At 40.8% G+C, this 25,601-nt stretch overlaps 1 protein-coding gene across 1 annotated transcript in view; it reads left to right on the top strand.

Moving 5' to 3' along the window:
* Positions 1-25,312, top strand: part of LOC138421071 (small ribosomal subunit protein eS4, X isoform-like) — a 65,349-nt gene extending 40,037 nt beyond the window's left edge. Inside the window, exon 2 of the mRNA XM_069554800.1 lies at positions 24,242-25,312. Coding sequence (XP_069410901.1) covers positions 24,469-25,296 — 828 coding nt within the window. The 5' untranslated portion in view covers positions 24,242-24,468 and the 3' untranslated portion in view covers positions 25,297-25,312. The remainder of the gene's footprint in view (positions 1-24,241) is intronic.
* Positions 25,313-25,601: the final 289 nt, after the last annotated feature.

Here is a 25,601-nt window from a genome sequence, read left to right as displayed (position 1 = left end):
GGTCTGTATAGGGTCCTAGGTGGTCCATATCCCGGTGTGGATGAGCCTCTGCCCCAGGTGGTTTCATTGCTGCTTCTCCTTTGATTAACAACTCTTCTGCCCTTTGGAACTCAGAGAAGGTCATGGAGGCTGGAGTCTTGCCTACAAGAAATGGGGGACAAAAAGTCCTCTGTGCCCAGGAGTCCCACAGGGCCCTGCGTGGCATCAGTCATTTTTAAGAAATACAAGATTTGTTGTTGCGATTCCTCTCCCTTGACTATCTAAAATAATTTAGATAAAGAGCCTGTTCCTGGAAAAGAGCTGTCACCAAATATATCTGCAAAGAACATGGACTCGGTGTGGTGGGGGATACTCTGGAGGACCCAGGGATCAGAGTCCACTCTGTCGCCTTGCCTCTGTCTGATTCAACAAACATGTGCTTTTCCATCTGCATGTGAATTGCCTTCCTCCCCCTGTGAAATCCTAAACCACTACTCCTAAAATCCACTTTCGTCTTTAGCTGAAGATAAAATTTTTTTAACTTCTTTTTTTTAATCAATTTATTTTTTATTGAAGGATAATTGCTTCACAGAATTTTGTTGTTTTCTGTCAAATTTCAACATGAATCAGCCATAGGTACACATATATCCCCTCCCTGTTGAACCTCCCTCCCATCTCCCTCTCCATGCCACCCATCTAGGTTGATCCAGAGCCCTTGTTTGAGTTTCCTGAGCCATAGAGCAAATTAAGTGAAGGTTTTCCTGCATCTCTCCCATGTACACATGCTATTAACTTTGCTTTTCTCCTGTTAATGTATCTCATGTCAATTTAGTCCTTAGATGAATCTAGAAGAGGAAATTTTCTTTCTCCCTTACAAGGACAGTTCAGAGAAGGGAAGGTCAAAAGAAGGAAACACACACACACAGGAGGAGCATAATAAAGACACCTGGACACTGCTTAACAAAATTGGAAGTGGGTCTGGTTGTCTAACATATCTCATACAAAAATGGATGAAGAGGAGAGGGCCTTCCTTAGCACCAAGGAAATTAATGAACTCAAGTTTCAAGTGTTAGTTTCATTATGAATAACAAAGCTTTTGGGGTTTTCCAAGTCAGCCTTAAGAAGATCCTCTGTGGAGACACCAAGGAACTTCCTCCTCTCTAATACCAAGTCCATTGGATGATTAATAAGCCCTGCCAAAAAACATGAATCATGCTTTGAATTCATTTTTACAAAATATCTTACAGTGAGTGACAGCAGTGCCTTAAAAACTGTTTCAGGCGTAATTCAAGGAAATTCAAGCATGTTCTTTATGTCTTTAGTCACATTCTTATCTCCTTTTGGAAAGACTTTGATCCTGCTTGTCTTTAATCGAAGGGCAGCCTGTATTCCAGGACAGTTCTGGTAACATGACTCTTGTGAATCCATTTCTTTGCTTCAAGTCCTCTTCAAGCAGCTAACAGGTTCTGTGTCTTTTGCTTCAGCATTTGTGACCCTGAATAGATTGTTTGCATTCTGATTTCTTTCCCAGAACCTAAATCCACTGAAGGAAATCAGAATGTCATCTTAGAGCATGTCTCTTTGACATAAAAATTATTTTGAGCTAAGGAAAATTAAGAAGAAGCAAATAAAGTTTTCCCCCTTTTTGCCCAAAAATAAGATATAAATTCTTTTTTTTTTTTTTTTACTTCAGATAGACTTTTAGCCCAGTGCTTAGTCACTCAGTCGTGTCTGACTCTTTGCAACCACATGGACTGCAGTCCATCAGGCTCCTCTGGCCATGGGGATTATCCAGGCAAGAATACTGGAGTGGGTTGCATGCCCTTATCCAGAGGATCTTCCCAGCCCAGGGGCTGAACCCAGTTCTCCTACATCGACTGAGCCACCAGGAAAGTTGGAGTACTTTCCTAACTCTTCTCCAGGAGATCTTCCTGACTCAGGAATCAAACTGGAATCTCCTGCACTGCAGGCGGATCCTTTACCAGCTGAGCTACCAGGAAGACACCAAGAGAATCCACAAGCTGGCCTTCCTCCAGTAATTTTCTCCTGTATGTTACGTTCTCACAGTGTGCCACCCTTGGGAGGCTAAAATTGCTTTCCTTTTTTTATTTTTATTTTTTGCCTTTCCTCTACAAATTTGTTGTTCTTTCTTGAAGATGCTGTACAAACTGGATTTCTAAGCCACCTTTCTGCGTTACTTTTCATTTGGATTTCTCCCTCGTACTGTGGACTATATACATTTAATAAACTGTCTCTCTCTTGTTAATCTGTCTTTTAGTTAGAGTTCAAGCTGAAAGCCTCAAATGAATTGTGATAAAGTTCTTCCTCCCTTACATCACCAAAGTGGATCTTGTGGATTCTTTTCATCACATCTTCTCCACTGTTGCCACCCACATGTACCCCTACTCACATATCATATCCTTGTTGAATCTGTCATAAAACAAGATGCATGATACAGAGACTATAATCTATGTGCTATCTCTGTCTAATTTCTGAGAATACCTAATTTAATTGCTACTGGAATTATACACTGAGCATGAGAATTATCATCTGAAATAAAAATAAGCAAGTATTTTCTTCTTTTTGCCACAATGAAATTTTTTAAATGGAATGTATAAATAATAGGTGGCAGTAATAAAAACATTTGAACTGCAAAAGATATAATAAAATGAGTAAGGAACTGGCTTTGTAAAACATGAAGGATAGAATAAACTATCCATGAATATTTCATTCACTATCACAACACCATTTTTTATGTATCTCTTTATGCATATATGAACACGCAGATAATTTCACACACATAAATTCATATCATGCATACAATTTTATTGAAATAGTTTTTTTAAACTTGTTACGACTTCTTTTTTCTTTTCATCTTTTGGTAGTGCCCTGCTGCATGTATGTGGGATCTTAGTTCCCTGACCAGGGACAAAAACCGCGTCCCCTAAATTGTCATCATGGACTCTGAACCACTTGACAGCAGGGAAATCCATGCAATTTTTATTCTGTACATCTTTCTTTTTAAAAATAGCGGGTCTTTTTGTTGCTGTTTGTTTGTTCATTTGTTTGCATGCATATGTATTCCACCTCACTTTTTCTCCTTCCATTGAATAACTCACCCATCCTGCTCTCTGGTTTGTCTTCTTTAATAATCTGGTATACAGTTTTTTCTCCTTGCTCATACTGTGTATACAAACACGCATGTACACATACACCCATACGTAAGGAAGAAGGTTTGTCGTGAGTTGTTTTATAAAGTGGAATTATACTATGTGCATTTCTCCGAACCTTGCTTTTTTCACATGATAGGAAACCACCCAAAACAGATCTAAATTGTTCCATGCAAATCCTTGTATTGCGTAGCTTGGATATACCACAATTTTGTATATACTCTGTTTCCAGTTTTTTACTTCCACAACAGTGGAGAGGGAATCTAAAGTCTACTATACATTAGCACTTTTCTTTCTTTATTGTTCCAGATTTATAAAGATTTAAAGTAATTTTATTCCATATTTAAAGAAATTTTCTGTTTGTTCTTGCTATCTCATAGTCTAGTAACTTGAATGAAGCTGTGGTTCAGAACACTTTGGATATTGTACATGTTTGAAAAAAATCTCATGAAAATGATAAAACCTCCCCAGGAAAACATACTTACACTTTTTTAAAGTTGCTTATAATTTTAATGGCCTTGATCCCAGAAGAGTATTTCTTGAATATGCGAAAACACCACACAATAAAGTTACAAAGGGGATTCTCTCACGTTAGTAATCACCACCAAATCTCCAGACCTCCTCCTCCTCATGGTGACCTGTAACAGATTATGGACCTGCTGGGGAGGAAACAATGTTCCTTTTATCATTCTAGGTTCTTCTGGCTGATCCAAGAATTAAACTGACATGAGACTGATTAACAGGAGAAAACCAAAGTTTAAGAACACTCATGCTTGGGAGACTGTAGCCCACCAGGCTCCTCCGTCCTCGGGATTCTCCAGGCAAGAATACTGGAGTAGGTTGCTATGCCTTCCTCTAGGGGATTTTTTCCAACTCAGGGATCCAACTCACATCTTTTATGTCCCCTGCATTGGCCAATGAGTTCTTTACCACAAGCACTACCCAGGAAGCCCCACACACTTGGGAGAAACCTAGAGGAACTAAGTAACTCACCAAAATGGCAAAGCCTTCTCTTCAAATAATTAGTAATCTTAATACTGAAATAAATTTTCAGCTAAACATGAAAGAGAATTTTAGTGAAGTGGTTTGGAACTTCAAAGGAGAGGAAGGCAATTCACATGAAGATGGAAAAGCAATTGGTAAACAAATGTTTTCTGGGTCACGTGGAAAGGAATTTTAACAAATAGACATTTTTTAAATTCCTACTTGTTTACCACACTTAGTCCCTGTTATACTATAGTTACCTGTGGTGGTAGCTCCCTTTCTGGAACAGGTCTTCTGTCTCACTTTTTTAGGCAGTTAAAGGGAAGGTCAAAGTTTCTTCTTGAGTCTTTTGGGCCTTGATTGTTTTCAGCTCACAATAATCCACATGCCAGAGAGGCATAAATTGGGGTGTCAAATTTTGCTCTCCTACAGACTTTACAGTGGAAAAGGAAATGGCAACCCACTCCAGTTTTCTTTGCTGGAGAATCCCATCGGCAGAGGAGCCTGGCAGGCTACAGTCCATAGGGTTGCAAGGAGTTAGACATGACTGAGTGACTAACACACACACAGACTTTACAGTGACACAGTAGAGGCAGGCCGCTGAGAAAGCAATGCTCCCAACCTGCTCTGTAGAAGTCAGTATGTTCTACATATTGACTTGGGTAAGTCTGAGGGGTTACTGTGGAGGTGCTGTCTTTCATGCAACCTGATTTTAAGTGCTTATCATTCACTTGTCACTTCATTCCCATGAAGTTGCCATTTGTCATTGTTAATATTGTCTTGGTTCTCATTCTTACAGGGAAAATAGATAGAGTAATTCCTTAGACCCCAGTCCCTTTAAGAGCAGTTTCGTCACATGCTCAGACTAGTGGTTGAGAGACTAAAATCCTTTCTGAGTGCCAGCCCCTGTTACTGTTGTAAAAATAAAGAAGTGGGTTGGAGATGCTCAGGTTAAAGAAATGGACTCCAAATGTCACCTCTCCTATGTCAGTTTTGCCTTTCTCATCTGTCCCTTGTGAACTAGAGGCCAGCCCAAGACCCTAGACATCAGGGACCGATGAGGTCCAGTGTTTTACTGAGCCATGGCTGGAACCGTCCTATCCAGTGACACATATCTGGAGTATCCTTTGTGTTTTATCATATGTAAGCTTTTTATTTCCAGAACTATAATTGACTTACAGTATTATATTAGTTTTAGGTGTACAGCAAAATGATTCAGTTATTTTTTTCAGATTATATTCCACCGTGGGTATTATAAGATATTGAATAAAATTCCCCATACTATATAGTGAGCCCCTGTTGCTTATCTATTTTATGTGTAGTAGTTTGCGTCTCTTAATCCTATACTCCTAATTTCTCCCTCCTTCCTCCATTTTTCCTTCCCTCTCTCCTTCCCTCCCCCTCCCCTTTGGTAATCATGATGTGTTAAAAATCACATGTAGTTTTTAAAAATATATATTTCTTCATTTATTTGGCTGTGCCTGGTCTTGGTTGCAGCACTTGGATCTTCAGTCTGCGTTGCAGCACTTGTATCTTTAGCTGTGGTGTGTGGGATCTAGTTACCTGACTAGGGATTGAACCTTGGGCCCCCTTCATTGGGAGCTCGGAGTCTTGTCCATCGGACAACCAGGGAAGTTTCCGTGTGTAGTTTTAAATAACAAATTTCTTCTTGTTTAAGTGATGAGATGGGGTAATTACTCTATGTTAAAAAATGCAAATACACAAAGAAGAAAATACAACCTGCATGGGTCTAAGGTAGCACAGTGTTCATTGAAACCACAACCTCCTCGCCATAAAGAGATTAGATGTTAATGAGAAACACTGAATGAGCACATCAAACTGCAGTCTCATGCCGGGGCTATATCTGAAGTGAAGAAGGCACCCTAGGGCAGAGATGACTAAGGCCAGGATTGGCCCCCGAGGTGAGGAGAGAGGAGCTGGGAAAACTTTACAGCCAATGATCTTCCAAATTCTACTGTTTGGTGAATTTGATCAAGTTTCTTTAGGCACCAAACTAGGGACAATAAAAACCTCAAGGAAAGCCATTTTAAGGAAAATTAGTTAATGCTGTGTGTTGCTGACAGCAGAATATCTCAGCTCTCCAACACTGTGTGTCAGAAGATGGCACACAGGAAAATAGACGTGGATTGGATTTTAGTGAGTCAACCAAATGTTCCTGTAAGACTGGTACCAAAAAATAAACCCAGATTCCCTGCTATAATCCTCCCATGGGAAAACCCACTGTTTTGATATTTCATATTGCTGTCTGACTTACCCCTCTTATTTTTCTGTGGGGAAAATCTTTGCGGTGAGCAAATACTGTGATTTCAGCTGCAAGCTCCCTTATTATCGTTGGCACCTCAGCAGCAGTGTTGGCTGGGTTTCAGTCATGACCAGATTCCCTTCTCATTTTCCTTGTTACCTCAGAGTCCCAGGACCTGAATGGCTTAGGCGCCTCTTCAGACCTCTTTTGCCCTTCAGCCCTCTGCACGTCTGATCCAGTCGCGTCTCCCTTTGACTTTGTTGGGATCTGAGACCTAGGAAAGCTTGTGAAGGTATGAAAGAGGACACCCCTGGACAAAATGAGGGGTACTTCCATATGAGAGCGTTCTGTAGGGAAGCACCAGGCCAGACACCTCACACACATCGTCTCCTTCAAGTCCATGATGGGTTTCAGATGTTGGTGCTATTCTTACTTTTTAGATGAGGAACATGAAGCTCAGAGCGTTTTAATAATCTGCCTGTAGTCCACCAGCTAGTTAAGGAAATGGGATTTGATTTTTTTTTCCCCTCATATATATTTCTTTTTATTCCTCAGTGCTTATGAGAAGGAGGGATTTAATTTTATTTTTTTAATTTTTTAAAACAATTTAACCACACCCTGTAACATGTGGGACATTAATTCCCTGACCAGGGATCAAACCCATGCCTCCTGCGTTAAAAACTGAAGTCTTAACCCACTGGACTGCCTGGGAAGTCTCCCAAGACGATATTTGATTGTGGTATGTCCACATTCACTAATGCTAGGTGTTGAGGCCTTGGGGGAGCTCCTCTCAGCCTTATCCTAATATCATATCCTAAAATAGCCAGCATTCTCTCTATCAGACAGAAACAGAGAAGGGTTTTATTGCTTTGATTTGTTGTTGTTTATTAGAAGCTGTATCTGGAGCAATGTTAAATAAAGTATATATATATATATATGTATATATATATATATACACACACACGTGCGCAAATACACACACACACATACAGAAAAGTATGCAAATTATAAATGTTGATCTTTTCAGTGTTTTCACAAAATGAACATACTTATGTAACTGTAATTGGGCTGTATTATTCAATATTTCTTCAGAAGTTTCCTAAATTTTCTGTGGTTTTTCCAAACCCACACATCAAAACCCAGCCATTATCAGAGGTTTTTACACCTCTCTCTGAAGCAACTGTCTTCTTTCTTTGTTGCCCCCAAAGACTCTGGTTGACAACTATTAAAACAAAGTTTGATAGAATACATTTGAAAATCTAATGGGCCTTATGTTGCTGGCCAAAATCTTGGCTTTCTCTCTCCATCACAGCCAATAAAAAAATACGGAGACAGAGTTTAGAGGAAATAACGCCTCAAGAACTATGCCCCATCCCCTCCATGAGGAGTCTAGGGGCTTATATAAGATGAGGGCTCGCAGTCAGGAGTCGGTGATGAGGATCAAAGGTGCTAGGATCTTGTCAAAACACAGTCATAGGTTGGCAGCAGTAACCCAGTAGTTGAGTCTTGCAGTTGGGTGGTTCTGTGGCCTTCTTTCTGATCTATAACTGCAAGGAGAAGGGAGTGTTTTAAGGGAAAGCAAAGGATAAATGCAGCTCCTGCAGAGTTAGGGAGCAGAAAAGCAAACTTAGTTACAGACATACAGAGTTAGGAGCAGTTAAAGTTAAAAAAGAAGAAACTGGAGCCTATCATACAGAGTGAAGTAAGCCAGAAAGAAAAACACCAATACAGTATACTAACGCATATATATGGAATTTAGAAAGATGGTAACAATAACCCTATATGCGAGACAGCAAAAGAGACACAGATGTATAGAATAGTCTTTTGGACTCTGTGGGAGAAGGCGAGGGTGGGATGATTTGGGAGAATGGCATTGAAACATGTATATGATCATATGTGAAACAAATCGCCAGTCCAGGTTCGATGCATGAAACAGGGAGCTCAGGGCTGGTACACCGGGATGACCCAGAGGGATGGGATGGAGAGGGAGGTGGGAGGGGGGTTCAGGATGGGGAACATATGTACACCCATGGCGGATTCATGTCAATGTACGGTAAAACCAATTCAACATTGTAAAGTAAAATAATTAAATAAATAAACAGAAAAAAAAAAAAGGAATGTTTAGGCCTGCTCACTATTTCTATATTCTCTTTGTCCTCAGGAAAGAGAAAGAAGAAACTCATTTCTCTTTTTTTGCTTTTCACTGCAACACTTACTAGGTGATTCATGAGTCGAGGTGCATCTCCTCTAGCAGTGAGAAGGCACTTATGGAGGTTGTGCAAAATGGAAGGTTTTCAGAGGAAGAAGGGTGGGTCAAGAGGGCTATTAGCAAAAGAAAAAAGAATTATTCTTAGTCAGGACATCCTTTTGGAGTGAAGGCATAACAAGAGCTTTATCATACAGATGAACTCTTCTTCCCCTGGGGGTGGAGAGCACCTGCAGGACAGATTACCTCGCTGGTGTTGGCCGGTAAGTCCCAGACTGGCTGGTTAAGATTACACTTCTGGGAGAGGGTGAAACTATAGTTAGGTTAGGTATTACATCTAGGTTTAGCTCCAGGATTCTTGCCTGGAAAATCCCATGGACAGAGGAGCCTGGTAGGCTACAGTCCATGGGGTCACAAAGAGTTGGACATGACTGAGTGATTTCATTTTCCTTTACTTTAGCACAAGTGACACTATCTTGGGCTTGTGGTTTTCTTTTTTATCCTTGCTGTATGACAGCTTTGAATATGCTTTATTACTATCATTATATTCTGGGAATTAAAGAAATATTTGTACTCTTTAAAACTTCTTTATACAACTTTTTAACTTTTTGTAATTGATCTCCCAGTCTAAATCTGCCTCAATGGTAGCATAATTCCCACCACCAGAACTGAAGCTACAGGAGAGCCAGGGCTTTTTCCTGGTTTGTTCACCTACATACCCCAGTAACTAGACTAGTGCTGGCATAGAATTGAAAGTGAATGCTGCTCAGTCATGTCCAGCTCTTTGCAACCCCATGGTCTATACAGTCCATGCAATTCTCCAAGCCAGAATCCTGGAGTGGGTAGCCTTTCCCTTCTCCAGGGGATCATCTATTTAACCCATTGGTTAATTGGCTCTCCTCCCCTACTCTGTTCCACACTCACCACCGACTTGAATAACTTTCAGGCTCTGTCATTCACGCCTACCTATCGCATTCATCTTGGTCCCCCTTGGGGCTGCCCCAGCTCATCTGTACACTTGTCATCTCATACTTACAACCTAAACTCTTTCTAATTTGTCTTCTCCTCCATTCTCTATGTGAGACACATTGCTGCCAAGGGTCAAGCAATGACAGGGAAGTCTGGGGAGCCTGGGTCAGGTAAGCACACAAGAGGGGCACACATCCTCTCCCCTGGTTAGAAAAGGTTTTCCAGAGGCGGTCTTAGGGAGTCTCAGACCAGACAAGAGTACAGAGTGGGCCAGGGAGTAAGGAAGTTGAAGCGGGCAGAGAATGTGCAAAGCTCAAGAGAATAGGAGTGTCTGGGGCAAAGGGTGTTTGTGTGTGTGTGGGAGGGGAAAATCCCCTGTCTAACTCTCTTGAGTTCTTGTGGCTAGACTAATAATAAAAATGGCACGAGACTAACAAGAGGAAAAGAAACAAATTTAATTGGTTCTCATGGAGGTGTCATAGAAATAGGGCCTAAGAAGTGGCCAAAGCAGCCAGCTTTTATGATTTTAGACAAAGGAACAATAAATTTGAGAGGAATTGACAGGACAGACAGACTTAGGTTTGAGCACTTTAACTAGTAAGGGATTTGAGCAAAGCTTGGGACTGGGTAGTAAATTGGTAAAGAAGTGACAAGATTTATTTGTGAAGACTTCTTGGCCCTGAATTCCCTATCTCTGGTGATAAGGATGCCTTTATACTTCTCCTCCAAGAGGGCCCCTTTCACTTCAGAGACTTATTTCTTACTTCCAGGGAGACAGAGTCCCTCTTGCGTTGGCTGATTCTTTTTATTTACTTATCTATTTATTTAGTTTTGGCTGTGCCAGGTCTTCATTGCTGCTCAGAAGCTTTCTCTAGCTGCTACAGCAGGTGCTACGCTTTGTCGCAGGGAATGGGCCTCTCACTGCGGTGGGCTGTCTGGTTGCAGAGCGCAGGCCCTAGGCGCGCGGGCTCGGTAGTTGTGAGCGCGAACTTAGTTGATCCACAGCATGTGGAATCTTCCCGGACCAGGGATTGAACCCATGTTCCCTGCATTGGCAGACAGATTCTTCACCACTGAGCCACCAGTGAACTCTTGGCTGTTTCTTAAGTAACCATTACTTTAAAAAAGGCATATGTCATTGAGGCATATTTTGAGGGGACCTGATCTGGGTCCCAATGAACTGGAAAAGAAAGCAGGGGCCTGCATTATGCTAAAAAGTTCCAATTTAACCCTGGGGATACTAGGAGGCCCTGAAGAATTCAAGCAGGGGCAGGACAGAGGCAAATTTTCAGTTAGAAATACCATCCTGATGGCCGTGTATATAGAACATAGGCGAGTAGGGCAAGGTTCTGATCTGGTTAGTGGGCCGTGTGCTGTGCTAAGTTGCTTCAGTCATATCCAACTCTTTGTGGCCCTATGGACAGAGCCCACGAGACTCCTTCACTTAATTAAAGTCAAAACATCTCTACAATCTGGCCCCTCTCCTTTTCCAGCCTTTCTTCAATAGCTCCTGTAGGAGAACTCTGCTTCAGCCAACACTCCAAGCCCTTCTATTACTGTTGCTGCAGTTAGCTCCCCCATGCAGAGAGCTTCCACTTCCTCATCTCCCCTGGAGTTTTCCAAATCTTAGCCTTCCTTCCCTTGATGGATACTTGCAGCTACTGAACATATCCTTCCCTCCCTCTGCAGACCACATTCCTGGATATGGTGACTTTGCGTTATACCTTCTCCTTATCACCATTCAGACCACAGAGCCACACACAGAAACCAGAGCTCAAAATGTGTTTCCTTCAATCGGTGGTGATTTAAAACCATGACCCAGCAGTATTTTAATACTTTAACGCCTGCCCTGAGATGACGGTGGGAGTGGCTGGGATTGTGTAATTTCCTGTGGGGAAAGCTTTTTTCCCACCCAGTAGCCCGTAATTCTTCCTACAGTGTCATTTTATTAGCTTACAAAATTATACTCCCTCTTAAAGGCTAATTTCTTAATGTAAAACAAAGCTTTTATTGTCTGTGGATTTTTTTGAATTTGAAACAACCTCATATCTTCTTTTGGTGGTTTGACTCTTTGTTGTCTTAGCCAGATAGCAGCAATAATGTGAGGCTGGAATGAAAAACCAAGAGTCTGGTATTGGAGGGAAATGGTTGGTAATAAGAATGGACGCCACCGAGTCAGAAGACAAGCTTTGGCAACTTGTTAGTGGTATAAGGCAGTAGTTGAGCAGATCCTCTGGAGCACCGGTTCTCAAAGTATGGTCCAGACAGCAGCCTCTCCTGGGACTCCATTAGTCATGCAAAATTTTGGCTCTTTCCCCAGAACTACTCAATCAGAAACTCAACAGTAAATCCAGCAATAGTGCTTTGGAAACTTCTGCTCTAGAGTTTAAAGGGAGAATCTACAAAAGATCTGCACTCAAATCTGAGTTTAGTTTCTTCTTCCGACCCCCTCACCCCACCCCACCCTCACCACCCCTTTGATGCTTCCTGGAAAAAAGAAAAAGACAAATAAAAACCAAGTGTTTCTGTTTGATTGGTTGACTTAAAGAGGTTCAATTTCAAGGATCCATTAGAAAAAAAAATTACTGAGTACCTCTAATGTCCCAGTCACTGTTTGTAAGTACCAAGATGAGTGATTATTCCTGTTCTAGAGGAGGACTGCACAAGCTGGTGTGTGTGTGTCTGTCTGTCTGTGTTGAAAATGATAATGGAGCAGAAAGTGGGGAAGGCTTTTTGGAAATAATGTCAGTTGGGAAATTGTGTTAAAATTGGGCAGGTGCACTTCAGGCAAAGAACCAGGCTGCAGACAGTCACAAAGTCTCCCTTGTCGGTATCTTGATCCTTAAAAATATTGCAGAGAATTATAAGAGCCAAACTAGGTAGGATTTTCATTTTTCCTGCTTGATTTCACAATTTAGATGCACAAGGGGTATCTGCCTCCTAGATCCCCTTGATTAATCAAGGTCCCCTTGACCTTAATCAAAATGCAACACTGCATCCAACTCCGTCTTTCAAGAATTTCCCTGAGGCTCTGTTTCCTTTGATGCTTCCTGAGTCTCCCAAACACTTAAACGATCAGATCCTCCATCACCCAGTTTCCTCCATCCAGGCTGATCCTGGACAAAACTGTTTGTCCTAGTCAAAATTTATTTTGCTTGCTTGTCTTCAAACAACAAGCTTGGTCTTTAGAGGTTTCCAGAAAAGTATGAGATATCTCTGCTCAGAAAAGTTATGACTTAGTTAATGGCATAAGACCTTGACAAAAAAAAAAAAAAAATTAGCAAAATACGCTCTACATAACAAAGAATTGTATGACATTTTTCCAGTAGTCATGTATGGATGTGAGAGTTGGACTGTGAAGAAGGCTGAGTGCTGAAGAATTGATGGTTTTGAACTGTGGTGTTGGAGAAGACTCTTGAGAGTCCCTTGGACTGCAAGGAGATCCAACCAGTCCATTCTGAAGGAGATCAGCCCTGAGATTTCTTTGGAAGGAATGACGCTAAAGCTGAAACTCCAGTACTTTGGCCACCTCATGTGAAGAGTTGACTCATTGGAAAAGACTCTGATGATGGGAGGGATTGGGAGCAGGAGGAGAAGGGGACGACAGAGGATGAGATGGCTGGATGGCATCACTGACTCAATGGACATTAATCTGAGTGAACTCCGGGAGTTGGTGATGGACAGGGAGGCCTGGCATGCTGCGATTCATGGGGTCGCAAAGAGTCAGACACGACTGAGTGACTGAACTGAACTTATTGAAACAACATAAGAAGACAGGAACAGACAAGCTATGGGCCAAGTTAAATCCAGCTTGCTGCCTGTGGTTGTACAGCTTGCAAGCTAAAAATGTTCTCTCCATTTAAAAAGAAAAATTTATAACTTTTTTAGGTTGACAACTAAATTTATATGAAACTCAAATTTCAGTATTTATAAATAAAGTTTTACTGGAACATAACTACATTCCTTCAGCTATATTTTGTGTATAACTGATTTCTTGATACAAAAGTAGAGCTGAATAGTTGCAACAAAGATCATGAGGATTCTGCAAGCAAGAACTCTGGAGTGGGTTGCCATGCTCTCCTCCAGGGGATCTTCCTGACCCAAGGATCGAACCCAGGTCTCCTGCATTGCAGGTGGATTCTTTACCATCTGAGCCAACAGGGAAGCCCAAGGAAAACCATACAACCTATAAAGTCTACCGTATTGATTATCTGGCACTTTACTGATGATGCTCTGACCCCCGCCTCAGTTACTGAACACATGCTTCCTCACTTCTTTGTCTCAGATTCCACCTGCAGAGCCATCCCGTCTCCCTTCCTGAGATCCTCAAGGGTAGGCTCCGCCTCCTGTGGCATCTCCCTTCTCCCCTCCTACACTGCCTGTGTTTAGGCTTATGAGATGAGATGTCTCATGTTTTTCTGGAAACCTCTTAAAGACCAAGTTCTGGAGAAAAGCAAACCAAATAAATGCCTTCAAATCCTCTGTACTAGTTCTCTCACCAAACATCTTTTCTTATTGGAATCTCTCCCTACTCCCTCTTCCTCTAACTTGTCAGAATCTGTCCCTTTAAAATTAAATCTTCTGAGGATTCAGAGGCTAAACTCTTATTTTCTTATACTCTAAAGCTGAAGCATGAGCCAGAGTCCAAGATTTTCCTGAGGGGACTGAAAGCCCTCACAGATTTGCCGAGGAACTGAATAAAGTCATTAAAGCATCGTCCTGGCTCTCCTGCTTGCGTCCGTTGGTTTATATGTTTGTCAGAGAAGGCCAGGCCCAGCACTGGATAAAAACACTTGGGAAAATCTGAAAAGGTCTCTAGAATTACAGCAGAGAGATAAGCCTGCTAACTTCTTGTAAGATGAGGCTCAGGCGATTGCTAGGCAACTTCATTGAGCAATTCCTAGGGCTTTTCTGAAACCTATTGATTGAAATAAAAATTGGGCTGCCACACAAAAATCTGATAAAACTGCTCATGAATATTACAATCTACTTTGGAATGTTTCTAAGGAAAATTCTTGTCTGCCTCCAGATGTTGATTCCACCTGAGTGGCTCTTAATTTTGTGTTTATTAATGAGCTGAGCCAAGACCTTTTCTTTCTGGTAAAAAGGATAAAGACTGGGAAACTATCCACTCCAGATTTAATCTTGCAAACCAGCTTTCCTATGCTCTACATGAGTCACCTAAAAGGAAGACCACCAAAATTCCTTAACTTCAACAGATGAAGGCTCCTAACAAAACCAAAACCCTCCTAGTTTCTGTATTATCATGAAGATCAGACTTTGGAAATGGAATTGTAATTAAAGTGTGTTAGGCATCTTCAGCTCACTAACCAGTCTTTCTAACATCTTCGCAGTTCTCAATGGAACTCCAAAGAACTACTGGGGCTCTTCCCAACCTTTCTCTTAACTGACTTAGAGAAACATTTCTCCAGACTGGAGATGAGTCTTTTCCAGTTTTGACATGGAGGCCACCTTCTAGGTGCTCAGCTCCACTACTATAAAATAGCCCCTGCCTTGGCGTACTTAAACAGTTCAAATAATGGGGCTCTCTGGTGATCCCCAAGAGGCTTCCAACTCTGAACTAATTCCATCTTCTCTAGGCCCTTTGAGATATTCCTACCCTTTTCTCCTTAGTTCCTCTAGCCCTATCCATTTATTAGGCCAAGACTTCTTAGAAAAGTATCGGGACAGAATTTCTTCTTTCTCAAAGGGGGGAATAATTCTAGAATTTAACAGCAGTCACCCAAGTAATCCAACAGGTGATTTAAGTGACCTTTTGATGTCTTTTATTTTTTCCAAACCTGATGTTACTAGAACAGATTCTGGAAAACACTGATCGTTTATCCCTATTGGATCAGCTACCACTTAGCTTCTGGGCAAAATCTGCAATTAATGTTGGCAAAATTCACCCAAAACCACCTCCCATCAAGATTCAAATAAATCCCTTAAAACCTCTTTCCAAAATTAATCAGTTTCCTATAAGTAAAGAATCCCTTCAAGGCATAAAGCCGGTAACAGAAGATTATGAACCTCAAAGCCGGGTTATCCCTTGTTCAGCCCCTGTACCACTCGCATTTTACCAGTGAGAAAGCCTACAGGGTATGAGTGGAGGTTTGTCCAGGACCTCTGAGCAATAAACAATGTCATTATCCCTTGACACCATTATTAACATCCATTCCCAAAGACAATCCCAGACATTTTAAACTGCTAAAATGGATTTCATACATCCTTCCCCACTGGAGTAAATTTTTTACTAAAATAAGCATTCTTTAGTATTCCAGTTGGTGAAGCTAGTCAAACTTTTTTTTTTATTGCCTTCATTTGGGGAGAAAGACAATTCAGCTGGATGGTAACACGTCAGGATTTTAGTGAGAGTTCTTATTTCTCTTGAATCCTTAAGGCTGACTTGGAAGGCCTAAAGTTTCCCTAGAGATTCTACTTTTTTGCACTGTGTAGATGATTTGCCTCTTTGCTGTCTTTCCCAAGCCTCCTCACATGAAGACAGCCTCCACTTTTAGCCTTAAAGGGCGCAGGATCACCAAAGAAAAATTGCAGTGTGCCCAAACCCAGGTTTGATACATAGGGCATTGGATATCAGAACAAGAGCTACAGCAGTACTCAGATAGACTTCTTGGTGTCCTAAGTTTCCCACTTTGGGCTATTACCTCTTCTATGGCTAAAGTCCTTTTGGAAAAGATTATCCTGACCTGGGAAGCTCCTCTCAAACCTCATAGTGATGAAGGAACCTATTTTACTGGCCAGATGCTTTGCTGAGTCTGTGCTATTTGGCCGGTTTTACAAAAGCTTTTTACCATGCTTACTACCCCCAGTCCTCTGGTTTAATCAAATACAATAATGGCATTATTCAGACAATTGGCAAACTTTGTAGAGGCGCTCTAAATACTTTGGCCAATACTATTGCCATTGATCCTTCTAAATCTCAGACCCATCTCTTTTGAAACTTATAAACTCTTACCATCATGACATCTCCTACTTCTTTTGACCTACAACTGATAAAAGGAAAAATGCTCTTAATATTGGAAAGGCTTAATTACCTCTATTAAAAATAACCATGTTTTGGTAAAGCATTCCTTTCACAGTTTACCCTTGAAAGACAAAGATCTTAAGCATCACACTGTTCAAACTGCAGATTTCATCTATTGGAAAAAATTACCCCTAGAAGAACTCTATTCAACCTGACTGGAAAGTCCCCTACTAAGCATTGTTAACCAAATCTTGTGCTGCCAAAAGCTGAAGGAAATTACGTGACATCTAAAGAAATTGGCAAGCCTCACTAGACCTGCCTATCCCTGGTTGACTTGAAAAGTAAATATTTCTCTGCATTGAAGCAGATGATGTCTGATGAGACAGCTTTCCCAGGATACCCGGACAAGGCCTGCTGGAAATTTGTCACCAAACCTCTGCTGATCAGATGATCCCCCAATGTCTATGAACTTGATAACATTCGGACGTCAGACAAATAGTGCCCGAGAGTTCTCCCTCTTGACCCTCTTTGCCATCTGAATGTGACCTGAACAGGTGCTGTCCTCACTTGTCCCACTCCTCTGAAGAGCAACCCAAAGAAGCCTGTCCATACTGTTCCCAGACCTTTTAAACTGCTTAAGTGGACTTCATACATCTTCCTCCACACAGAGGATACAATTATGTTTTAGTTATGTCTATATGTTTTCACACTGGACTGAAGCCTTCCCTTGAAGACAATATATGAACTTTACCTCTAATGTGAAACACTAAACTCAGGAGAGATTCTTCCTGAGACCAAGGGACAAAGAAATGCTCAAATTAGAAAACTTGACTTCTTGATTAGCATTGTTTTCAGACAAAGATCTTGATCAAAAGGGGTAAGTATAAAAAATTAATAAACAGAAGCCTTAATTAAATAGAGCTGGGAGACCAGAAAGGAGAGCCCTCCTGCCTTACAGCGATAGCAGAGCACCACAGGCACTGGGCCAGGGTTCTGCCCGGGAGAAGCAGTGGGCGCTGGTTACTAAAGCCCTCTCAGTTTCCTTTACCTTTTTTTAAAAGTGTTCTCCTTCCCTTGCTGTGTGAGGACTTACACATGGCTCCAGCCTGGTCACAGATACCAGCCTACAATTCTCTGTTCATCCCAGATGGATCCTTCTTTGCCAGAGAAGTAACTGGTAGTGTATTTGTTTGGAGTCAGTAACTGCTACAGTAGCTAAGAACAAGTAGAGATGTTGAGTAGACAAGCAAATTCTTCTTGGAAAAAAATAAACAAGCATAGAGTCAGGCTTTGAAAACTGGATAAAACTTAAAAAGGAGAATAGCAAAATATACTAGTTTTTAAAACTATATAAACATGCATAAAGATTTATTTGATTAATTAATGAGAATCAGCAGGATAGTAGAGCTAGTTCAAAGGTATTTGAAAAACTAAGTTTGTACAGACATTTGAAAAAGAATGTTAAAGTTTAGTTGGGGTACAAAACTGGTTAATATCCTACAAGACAATGAAACCATAACAATTGGGGTATCTTTACTATTGGACAGAAACTGTTGATATTGATGATAGGCCAAAAGAATTATAAATTAACATGTGGCTTCACAAAATATAGACTTTTAATCAATAGTGAAGTAAGTACTCAAGAATAGTCGAGTATAGTCAAGAATAGATAGGCAAAAATATGTTCTGCTACATGACTAAATAGTTCTTGGGTGGACCAGTTAAAAAAATGCTCTATGGTTGGATGCCGCCACCAACTCAATGGACATGAGTTTGAACAAACTCCAGGAGACAATGAAGGACAGGGAAGCCTGGCATGCTACAGTCCATGGGGTCATGAAGAGTCAGACATGTCTTAGCGACTGAAAGCAACAACAATAGAACATTGGAAGTGCGTTCTGTCTTCTCTTTCCCTCAGTTATAAGTCCTGTCTACTTTTTCTTGACAAAAGACAAAAAACAGTATTTAAGATTTCAGTCCTAGCAAATGATAAAGGCAAAAATGTTCTTGAGTTGCTGGGTCTGCTTTGGAGGCAGGGCAGAGAAAAGCCAAAGCCAAAGATACCTGGGTTTTACCTACAAGATATGAGAAGGGTGAGCATAGCATTTCATGTTTTTAAGCAGCTGCCCTTCCTTCTTGTCTGCTTTCTAACCTACAGTGTTTATTTAAGGTTCTCAACCAGCAGACCTCCAATTTACAAAGGAAACCTTATCTCATTTTACTCTCCAGAAAGTATTTAATGGAATATCTTTTCAAAAAAAAAAACTAAAGAAACAAAGAAATGAAAAAGTGAATTTTTGCCAATCTTATCAATAAAATGACATTTTATTATTGCTTTGATTTGTGTTTTCCCAACTACTAGAGAGTTTTTGCATCTTTATTATTTTTTTTTAAGATATCTTTTTTGAGCAGGCTTCCCAGGTTTCTCAGTGGTAAAGAACCCACCTGTCAATGTAGGAGACACTCGTTTGATCCCTGATGCAGGAAGACCCCACATGCATTGGAGCAACAAAGCCCGTGTGCCACAACTGTGGAATGTGTGCTCTGGAGCCCAGGAGCCACAACTACTGAGCCTACATGCTGCAACGGCTGAAGCCCACAGATCCCAGAGTCCATCATCTGCAGCAAAAGAAGCCTCTGCCTTCTTGCAGCAATGAAAGCCCAGCACAATCAAAATTAAGTCACTTAATTATATTATTTTTAGAAGATGCTTTAAAAAATTTTTGGTTGCACTGGGTCTTCATTGCTGCAGAATTTCTCTAGTTGTGAAGAGTGGGAGCTACTCTTGTTTTGTTGCTTGGGCTTTCCATTGCCCAGCTTTCTCTTGCTGCAGAGCATGCGCTCTAGGAGTGCAGACTCAGTAGCTGTGGTGCCCAGGCTTAGTTGCTCTATGACAAGTGGAATCTTCCAGAACCAGTGATCAAACCCGTGTCCCCTGCCCTGGCAGGCGGATTCCCATCAACTGTACCAACAGGGAAGTCCAACATCTTTATGTATATGTTTATCTTGCTCATATCTTTAGTTTTTAGTATCTCAATTTTTTCTACTGAGTTGCTTTGTTTTTAACTTATCAATCTTTACAAGGTCTTTTATATTTATAAAGGATATTGATTCTCTTCATTATATTCACTGAAAATATTTAATCCCAGTTGCAATTTTGACTTTACTTTAGAGTCTTTTATAATTCTAAACATTTTTTTAAAATATTCAATGTAACAATATCAGTGTATCTTTTTTTTCCTTTAGTTTTTAGATTTACTTAAGCATGTTTCTTAAGCATATTCTTAAAGTTATAAGTACATTCTCTTAAATTTTTTATAAACATTTAAAATATTTTCTTTCTTACATTTGAATCTTTAATCAATTCAGAATTTAATTCTATACAAGTGAATAGGAAGCTAAAATTTTTCTTCTCAAAGGCAGTTATCCCAGTAATATTTTGCAAATCAACACTCAAGTCCTCACTAGAATTAAAATCCCACCTTTGTCATTTATCATTATCAAACTTTTCCTCTTAGTTTTCTTTTTTTTTAACAGATTAATTTTTAAGCTCGTGTTAAAATCTTTGTTTTGATTACAGGCCAAAATTTTTCCAGGTCCTGGTAACTGTATATGATTCAGCCACTCACTGCTGTCTAGTCATGTTCCCTGGAAATAGGCTGTGGCGACCTAAGGCTCTGAGAACTGCTACATTGCTATGCAGCTGCCTCTTAGAATAACGCCAGTGCGGGTTTCCTGCTTACATACATCTTTAAGTGGACTCTTTCTGCTGGCTAAACCTTTTTAAATGTGACTTAACTAACCAACAAGATGTTTGAAGGAAAGTAGATAAAACATTAAAATTTATTTGTGGCTACCCAAGGGTGCTATTTCAAAATGAAAACTTAGCAACTACATGTTCATTAATGCAGTCTTCATTCACCATCAAGCTCCTACCGCATCACAGGTGCATTCTAGGCACTGAGTATGTAGCAGCAAACAAAACAGATAAAAGTTCTTACTCTTATGGGGCAAGCTGGAGGAAACAGGTCATAAATATAGGGTTGTTTTTTTTAAAGAAGTTTTAAGTTTTATTTTCCATCAGGCTGTACCAAGTGTAGTAAAGTACACACATCTTAAGCACACAGCTCAATTAAGTTTTACATGTATATACAATGCAACTGCCACCCAGATCAAGACAATTTCCAGTTTCCCAGGCTTCTTAGTTCTTCTTCTCTCCAAAGGTAACAACTTTCATAGGTAACAACTATTCTGACTTCTACTAACACATGTTCGTTTCACCAGGTGTTGAACTTTATATCAATAGAATCATAACATGTACTATCTTGTGTTTGACTTCTTATTCTCTGTGAAGTTCATATTGCTGCATGTAACTGAAATATAGTCTTAATATCGTGTGGTATCTCATAATTATGTCAACATTTTTTATCCATTCTTCTGGATATTCATTATTTCCAGTTTGGGAATATTGGGAATAAAGTCGGTATGACTATTCTTATACATGGATATGAATTATCATATTACTCATTTTATTTCTCTGAACTCAGGAGTTCATTTTATGCATTTTATTTCTCTGAACTCAGGAGTAGAATGAAAGTCTGGGGCAATTAAGTACATATATATATATATAATGTCTTTTATATATTATAGTATCCTAACATTCTGAACACTAAAAATCATTATTCAGTTCAATTCAGTTCAGTCGCTGAGTCGTGTCCGACTCGTTGCGACCCCATGAATCGCACCACGCCAGGCCTCCCTGTCCATCACCATCTCCCAGAGTTCACTCAAACTCACATACATTGAGTCAGTGATGCCATCCAGCCAGCCATCTCATCCTTTGTTTTCCCCTTTTCCTCCTGCCCCCAATCCCTCCCAGCATCAGAGTCTTTTCCAATGAGTCAACTCTTCACATGAGGTGGCCAACATACTGGAGTTTCAGCTTTAGCATCATTCCTTCCAAAGAAATCCCAGGGCTGATCTCCTTCAGAATGGACTGGTTGGATCTCCTTGCCATCCAAGGGACCCTCAAAAGTCTTCTCCAACACCACAGTTCAAAAGCATCAATTCTTCGGTGCTCAGCTTTCTTCATAGTCCAACTCTCACATCCATACATGACCACTGGAAAAACCATAGCCTTGACTAGACAGACCTTTGTTGGGAAAGTAATGTCTCTGCTTTTCAATATGCTGTCTAGGTTAGTCATAACTTTTCTTCCAAGGAGGAAGCGTCTTTTAATTTCATGGCTGCAGTCACCATCTGCAGTGATTTTGGAGCCCCCAAAAATAAAGTCTGACACTGTTTTCCCATCTATTTCCCATGAAGTGATCAACCAGATGCCATGATCTTCGTTTTCTGAATGTTAAGCTTTAAGCCAACTTTTTCACTCTCCTCTTTCACTTTCATCAAGAGGCTTTTTAGTTCCTCTTCACTTTCTGCCATAAGGGTGGTGTCATCTGCATATCTGAGGTTATTGATATTTCTCCCAGCAATCTTGATTCCAGCTTGTGCTTCTTCCAGCCCAGTGTTTCTCATGATGTACTCTGCATAGGAGTTAAATAGGTATAGTGACAATATACAGCCTTGACGTACCCTTTTCCTATTTGGAACAAGTCTGTTGTTCCATGTCCAGTTCTAACTGTTGCTTCTTGGTCTGCATATAGGTTTCTCAAGAGGCAGGTCATGTGGTCTGGTATTCCCATCTCTTTCAGAATTACCCACAGTTTATTGTGATCCACACAGTCAAAGGCTTTGGCATAGTCAATAAAGCAGAAATAGATGTTTTTCTGAAACTCTCTTGCTTTTCCCATGATCCAGTGGATGTTGGTAATTTGATCTCTGGTTCCTCTGCCTTTTCTAAAACCATCTTGAACATCTGGAAGTTCACAGCTCACGTATTGCTGAAGCCTGGCTTGGAGAAATTTGAGCAGTACTTTATTAGCGTGTGAGATGAGTGCAATTGTGTGGTAGTTTGAGCATTCTTTGGCATTGCCTTTCTTTGGCATTGGAATGAAAACTGACCTATAATTCCTCTCAAATATTTTAATCTGTGCTCAGAAAAACAAAACTCTTGGCCTAATTTAAGCCACCTGAGCCTCAGTTCCCCTTTAGACTCACCTTTCCTTGGATTATTTTCCAGAGATTTTTTAGGAAGGGGAAAGAACAAATAATACTGAAATACAAAAAGAGACTGAAATCCCATGAACTGACTGATGGAGCATCAGAGTGCAGCAGAGAGAGCTGAGGGTTGAAAATAAAATCTCTTTCTTACTAACAGCGTCCTGGTCCTGCTGCACACTTGCTGCTTTTGTGTTTCCATATTTATCACAGAACTTCTTTCATCTTTTAAAATTATACCATGTGCTTATTTTATAACTTTTGATAAAGTTGAACTTGTATAGGAAGCATGCTATGTCAGTAGACACTTAACCCTGCAATAGTAATGACCCTTGTATGCTATGCTTTACAGATGTTAACACATAAACTCTTCCCAGCAACCTAGTGAAGAGGTATTATATTCTATAGAGGAAGGAACGTGTACTGAGACCTTGAGGATGGATTAAAGCTTACACAGCTATTAATAGTAGGTGGTAGAGTGGGGATTTGAACCCAAGAATTCTGGATCCAGTCTGAGTTCTTAATCACAAAGACATACTGCCCTTCATGGTTCCATAGACACAGAGACTTTATATCTGGCTTCACACCTTCAGCTTTGCTTCCAAAGCTCTGCCTTCCTCCCAGTGTGCTCCACTACTCAGTTTCAGAGTTAAGATTGGACTGACTGAGAATTTTTCAGTTCTTTGTAGTGTTCTTCTCATAGCATGTTCCTAGTGGAGACTAGAACACTCATCCTATGATACCACAGTTAGTTGGTCACATACCATCTTATCCTGAGAACTCTTCAGGGCAGATGTCTCATCTTATTCTTCTTTTTATATGTCCAGTTACTTACATGACCAACTTTTCAAGCTGATGGTAATAATCTATACTCTTACTAGCAATGTATGAGACTCCAACAAATTCCAAAATATTGCCAACCCTCAGAACTGTTAAGTCATTTTAATCTTATCTGTTCCAGTAGCTTGGTGTACTGGTGTTTCACTGTAGTTTTAAACACCTAAAAATGTCTGGAAAATGATCCATGGAAAGGTGAGTCTTAAGAGGAGCTGAGTCTCAGATGTCTTAAATTAGATGCCAAGAGTTTTGTCTATTGAGCACAGGTTAAAATAATTTAGGGGGATTATATTGGAAGAAAAGTTTTGACCAACCTATAGAGCATATTGAAAAGCAGAGACATTACTTTGACGACTAAGGTCCGTCTAGTCAAGGCTATGGTTTTTCCAGTGGTCATGTATGGATGTGAGATTTGGACTGTGAAGAAGGCTGAGCACCGAAGAATTGATGCTTTTGAACTGTGGTGTTGGAGAAGACTCTTGAGAGTCCCTTGGACTGCAAGGAGATCCAACCAGTCCATTCTGAAGGAGATCAGCCCTGGGATTTCTTTGGAAGGAATGATGCTAAAGCTGAAACTCCAGTACTTTGGCCACCTCATGGGAAGAGTTGACTCATTGGAAAAGACTCTCATGCTGGGAAGGATTGGGAGCAGGAGGAGAAGGGGACGACAGAGGATGAGATGGCTGGATGGCATCACGGACTCGATGGACGTGCGTCTGAGTGAACTCCAGGAGTTGGTGATGGACAGGGAGGCCTGGCATGCTGCGATTCATGGAGTCGCAAAGAGTTGGACACGACTGAGCGACTGAAATGAACTGAACTGAACTGAACTGAACTGCAATGTGCAACCCTTTAGTTATGACAATATCTGGGAATCATAGAGACTTAGGCACTATACAAAAGGCGTATATCCATCGACCCAGAGTACTGAGATTGTTGAAAAACTGTGTTGCTCAAAATGTGGTTCCCAGCTCTTTTCGTGCCTAGCGCAGCCATGGCTCGGGGTCCCAAGAAGCACCTGAAACGCGTAGCAGCTCCAAAACATTGGATGCTGGATAAACTGACTGGTGTGTTTGCCCCTCGTCCATCTACCGGCCCCCACAAGCTAAGGGAATGTCTCCCCCTAATCATTTTCCTAAGGAATAGACTTAAGTATGCCTTAACTGGAGATGAAGTAAAGAAGATTTGCATGCAGCGTTTCATTAAGATCGATGGCAAAGTCCGCACAGATATAACCTACCCTGCTGGTTTTATGGATGTCATCAGCATTGATAAGACTGGAGAGAATTTTCGTTTGATCTATGACACCAAGGGTCGTTTTGCTGTTCATCGTATTACACCTGAGGAGGCCAAGTATAAATTGTGCAAAGTAAGAAAGATATTTGTGGGGACAAAAGGAATCCCTCATCTGGTAACCCATGATGCTCGTACCATCCGTTACCCTGATCCCCTCATCAAGGTGAATGATACCATTCAGATTGACTTGGAGACTGGCAAGATTACTGATTTCGTCAAATTTGACACTGGTAACCTGTGCATGGTGACTGGAGGTGCTAACCTGGGAAGAATTGGTGTGATTACAAACCGGGAGAGACATCCAGGTTCTTTTGATGTAGTTCATGTGAAAGATGCAAACGGCAACAGCTTTGCCACTCGGCTCTCGAACATTTTCGTTATTGGCAAAGGCAACAAACCATGGATCTCTCTTCCCCGTGGAAAGGGTATTCGCCTTACCATTGCTGAGGAGAGAGATAAGAGATTGGCAGCCAAACAGAGCAGTGGATAAAACAATCGCTATGTGATGTGATTGGAAAGGTCTTTGTAATTAAAGATATTACCAAGTGAAAAAAAAAAAAAATGTGGTTCCCAGACCAGCAGCACCAGCCTCACCTGACAATCTGTTAAAATATTAATTCACCAGTGGCCCTAAATCAAAGGCTTCAGAAACTCTGAGGACAGGGCCAACAATCTGTGTTTCAATAAATTATCTGGCTCTTCTGATGCAGATTAAAGCTTGAAACCCACTGATGCAAAATATTTCTTCCACTTTCCTACCCAGTCCCTTTCTTTCTAAATGAAATTTCCTGCAGA

Source organism: Ovis canadensis, chromosome 15 (assembly GCF_042477335.2).
Source record: "Ovis canadensis isolate MfBH-ARS-UI-01 breed Bighorn chromosome 15, ARS-UI_OviCan_v2, whole genome shotgun sequence".
NCBI classification, from domain to species: Eukaryota; Metazoa; Chordata; class Mammalia; order Artiodactyla; family Bovidae; genus Ovis; species Ovis canadensis.
The sequence above is the reverse complement of the archived record's forward strand: the minus strand, read 5'-3'. Positions and strand labels throughout refer to the sequence as shown.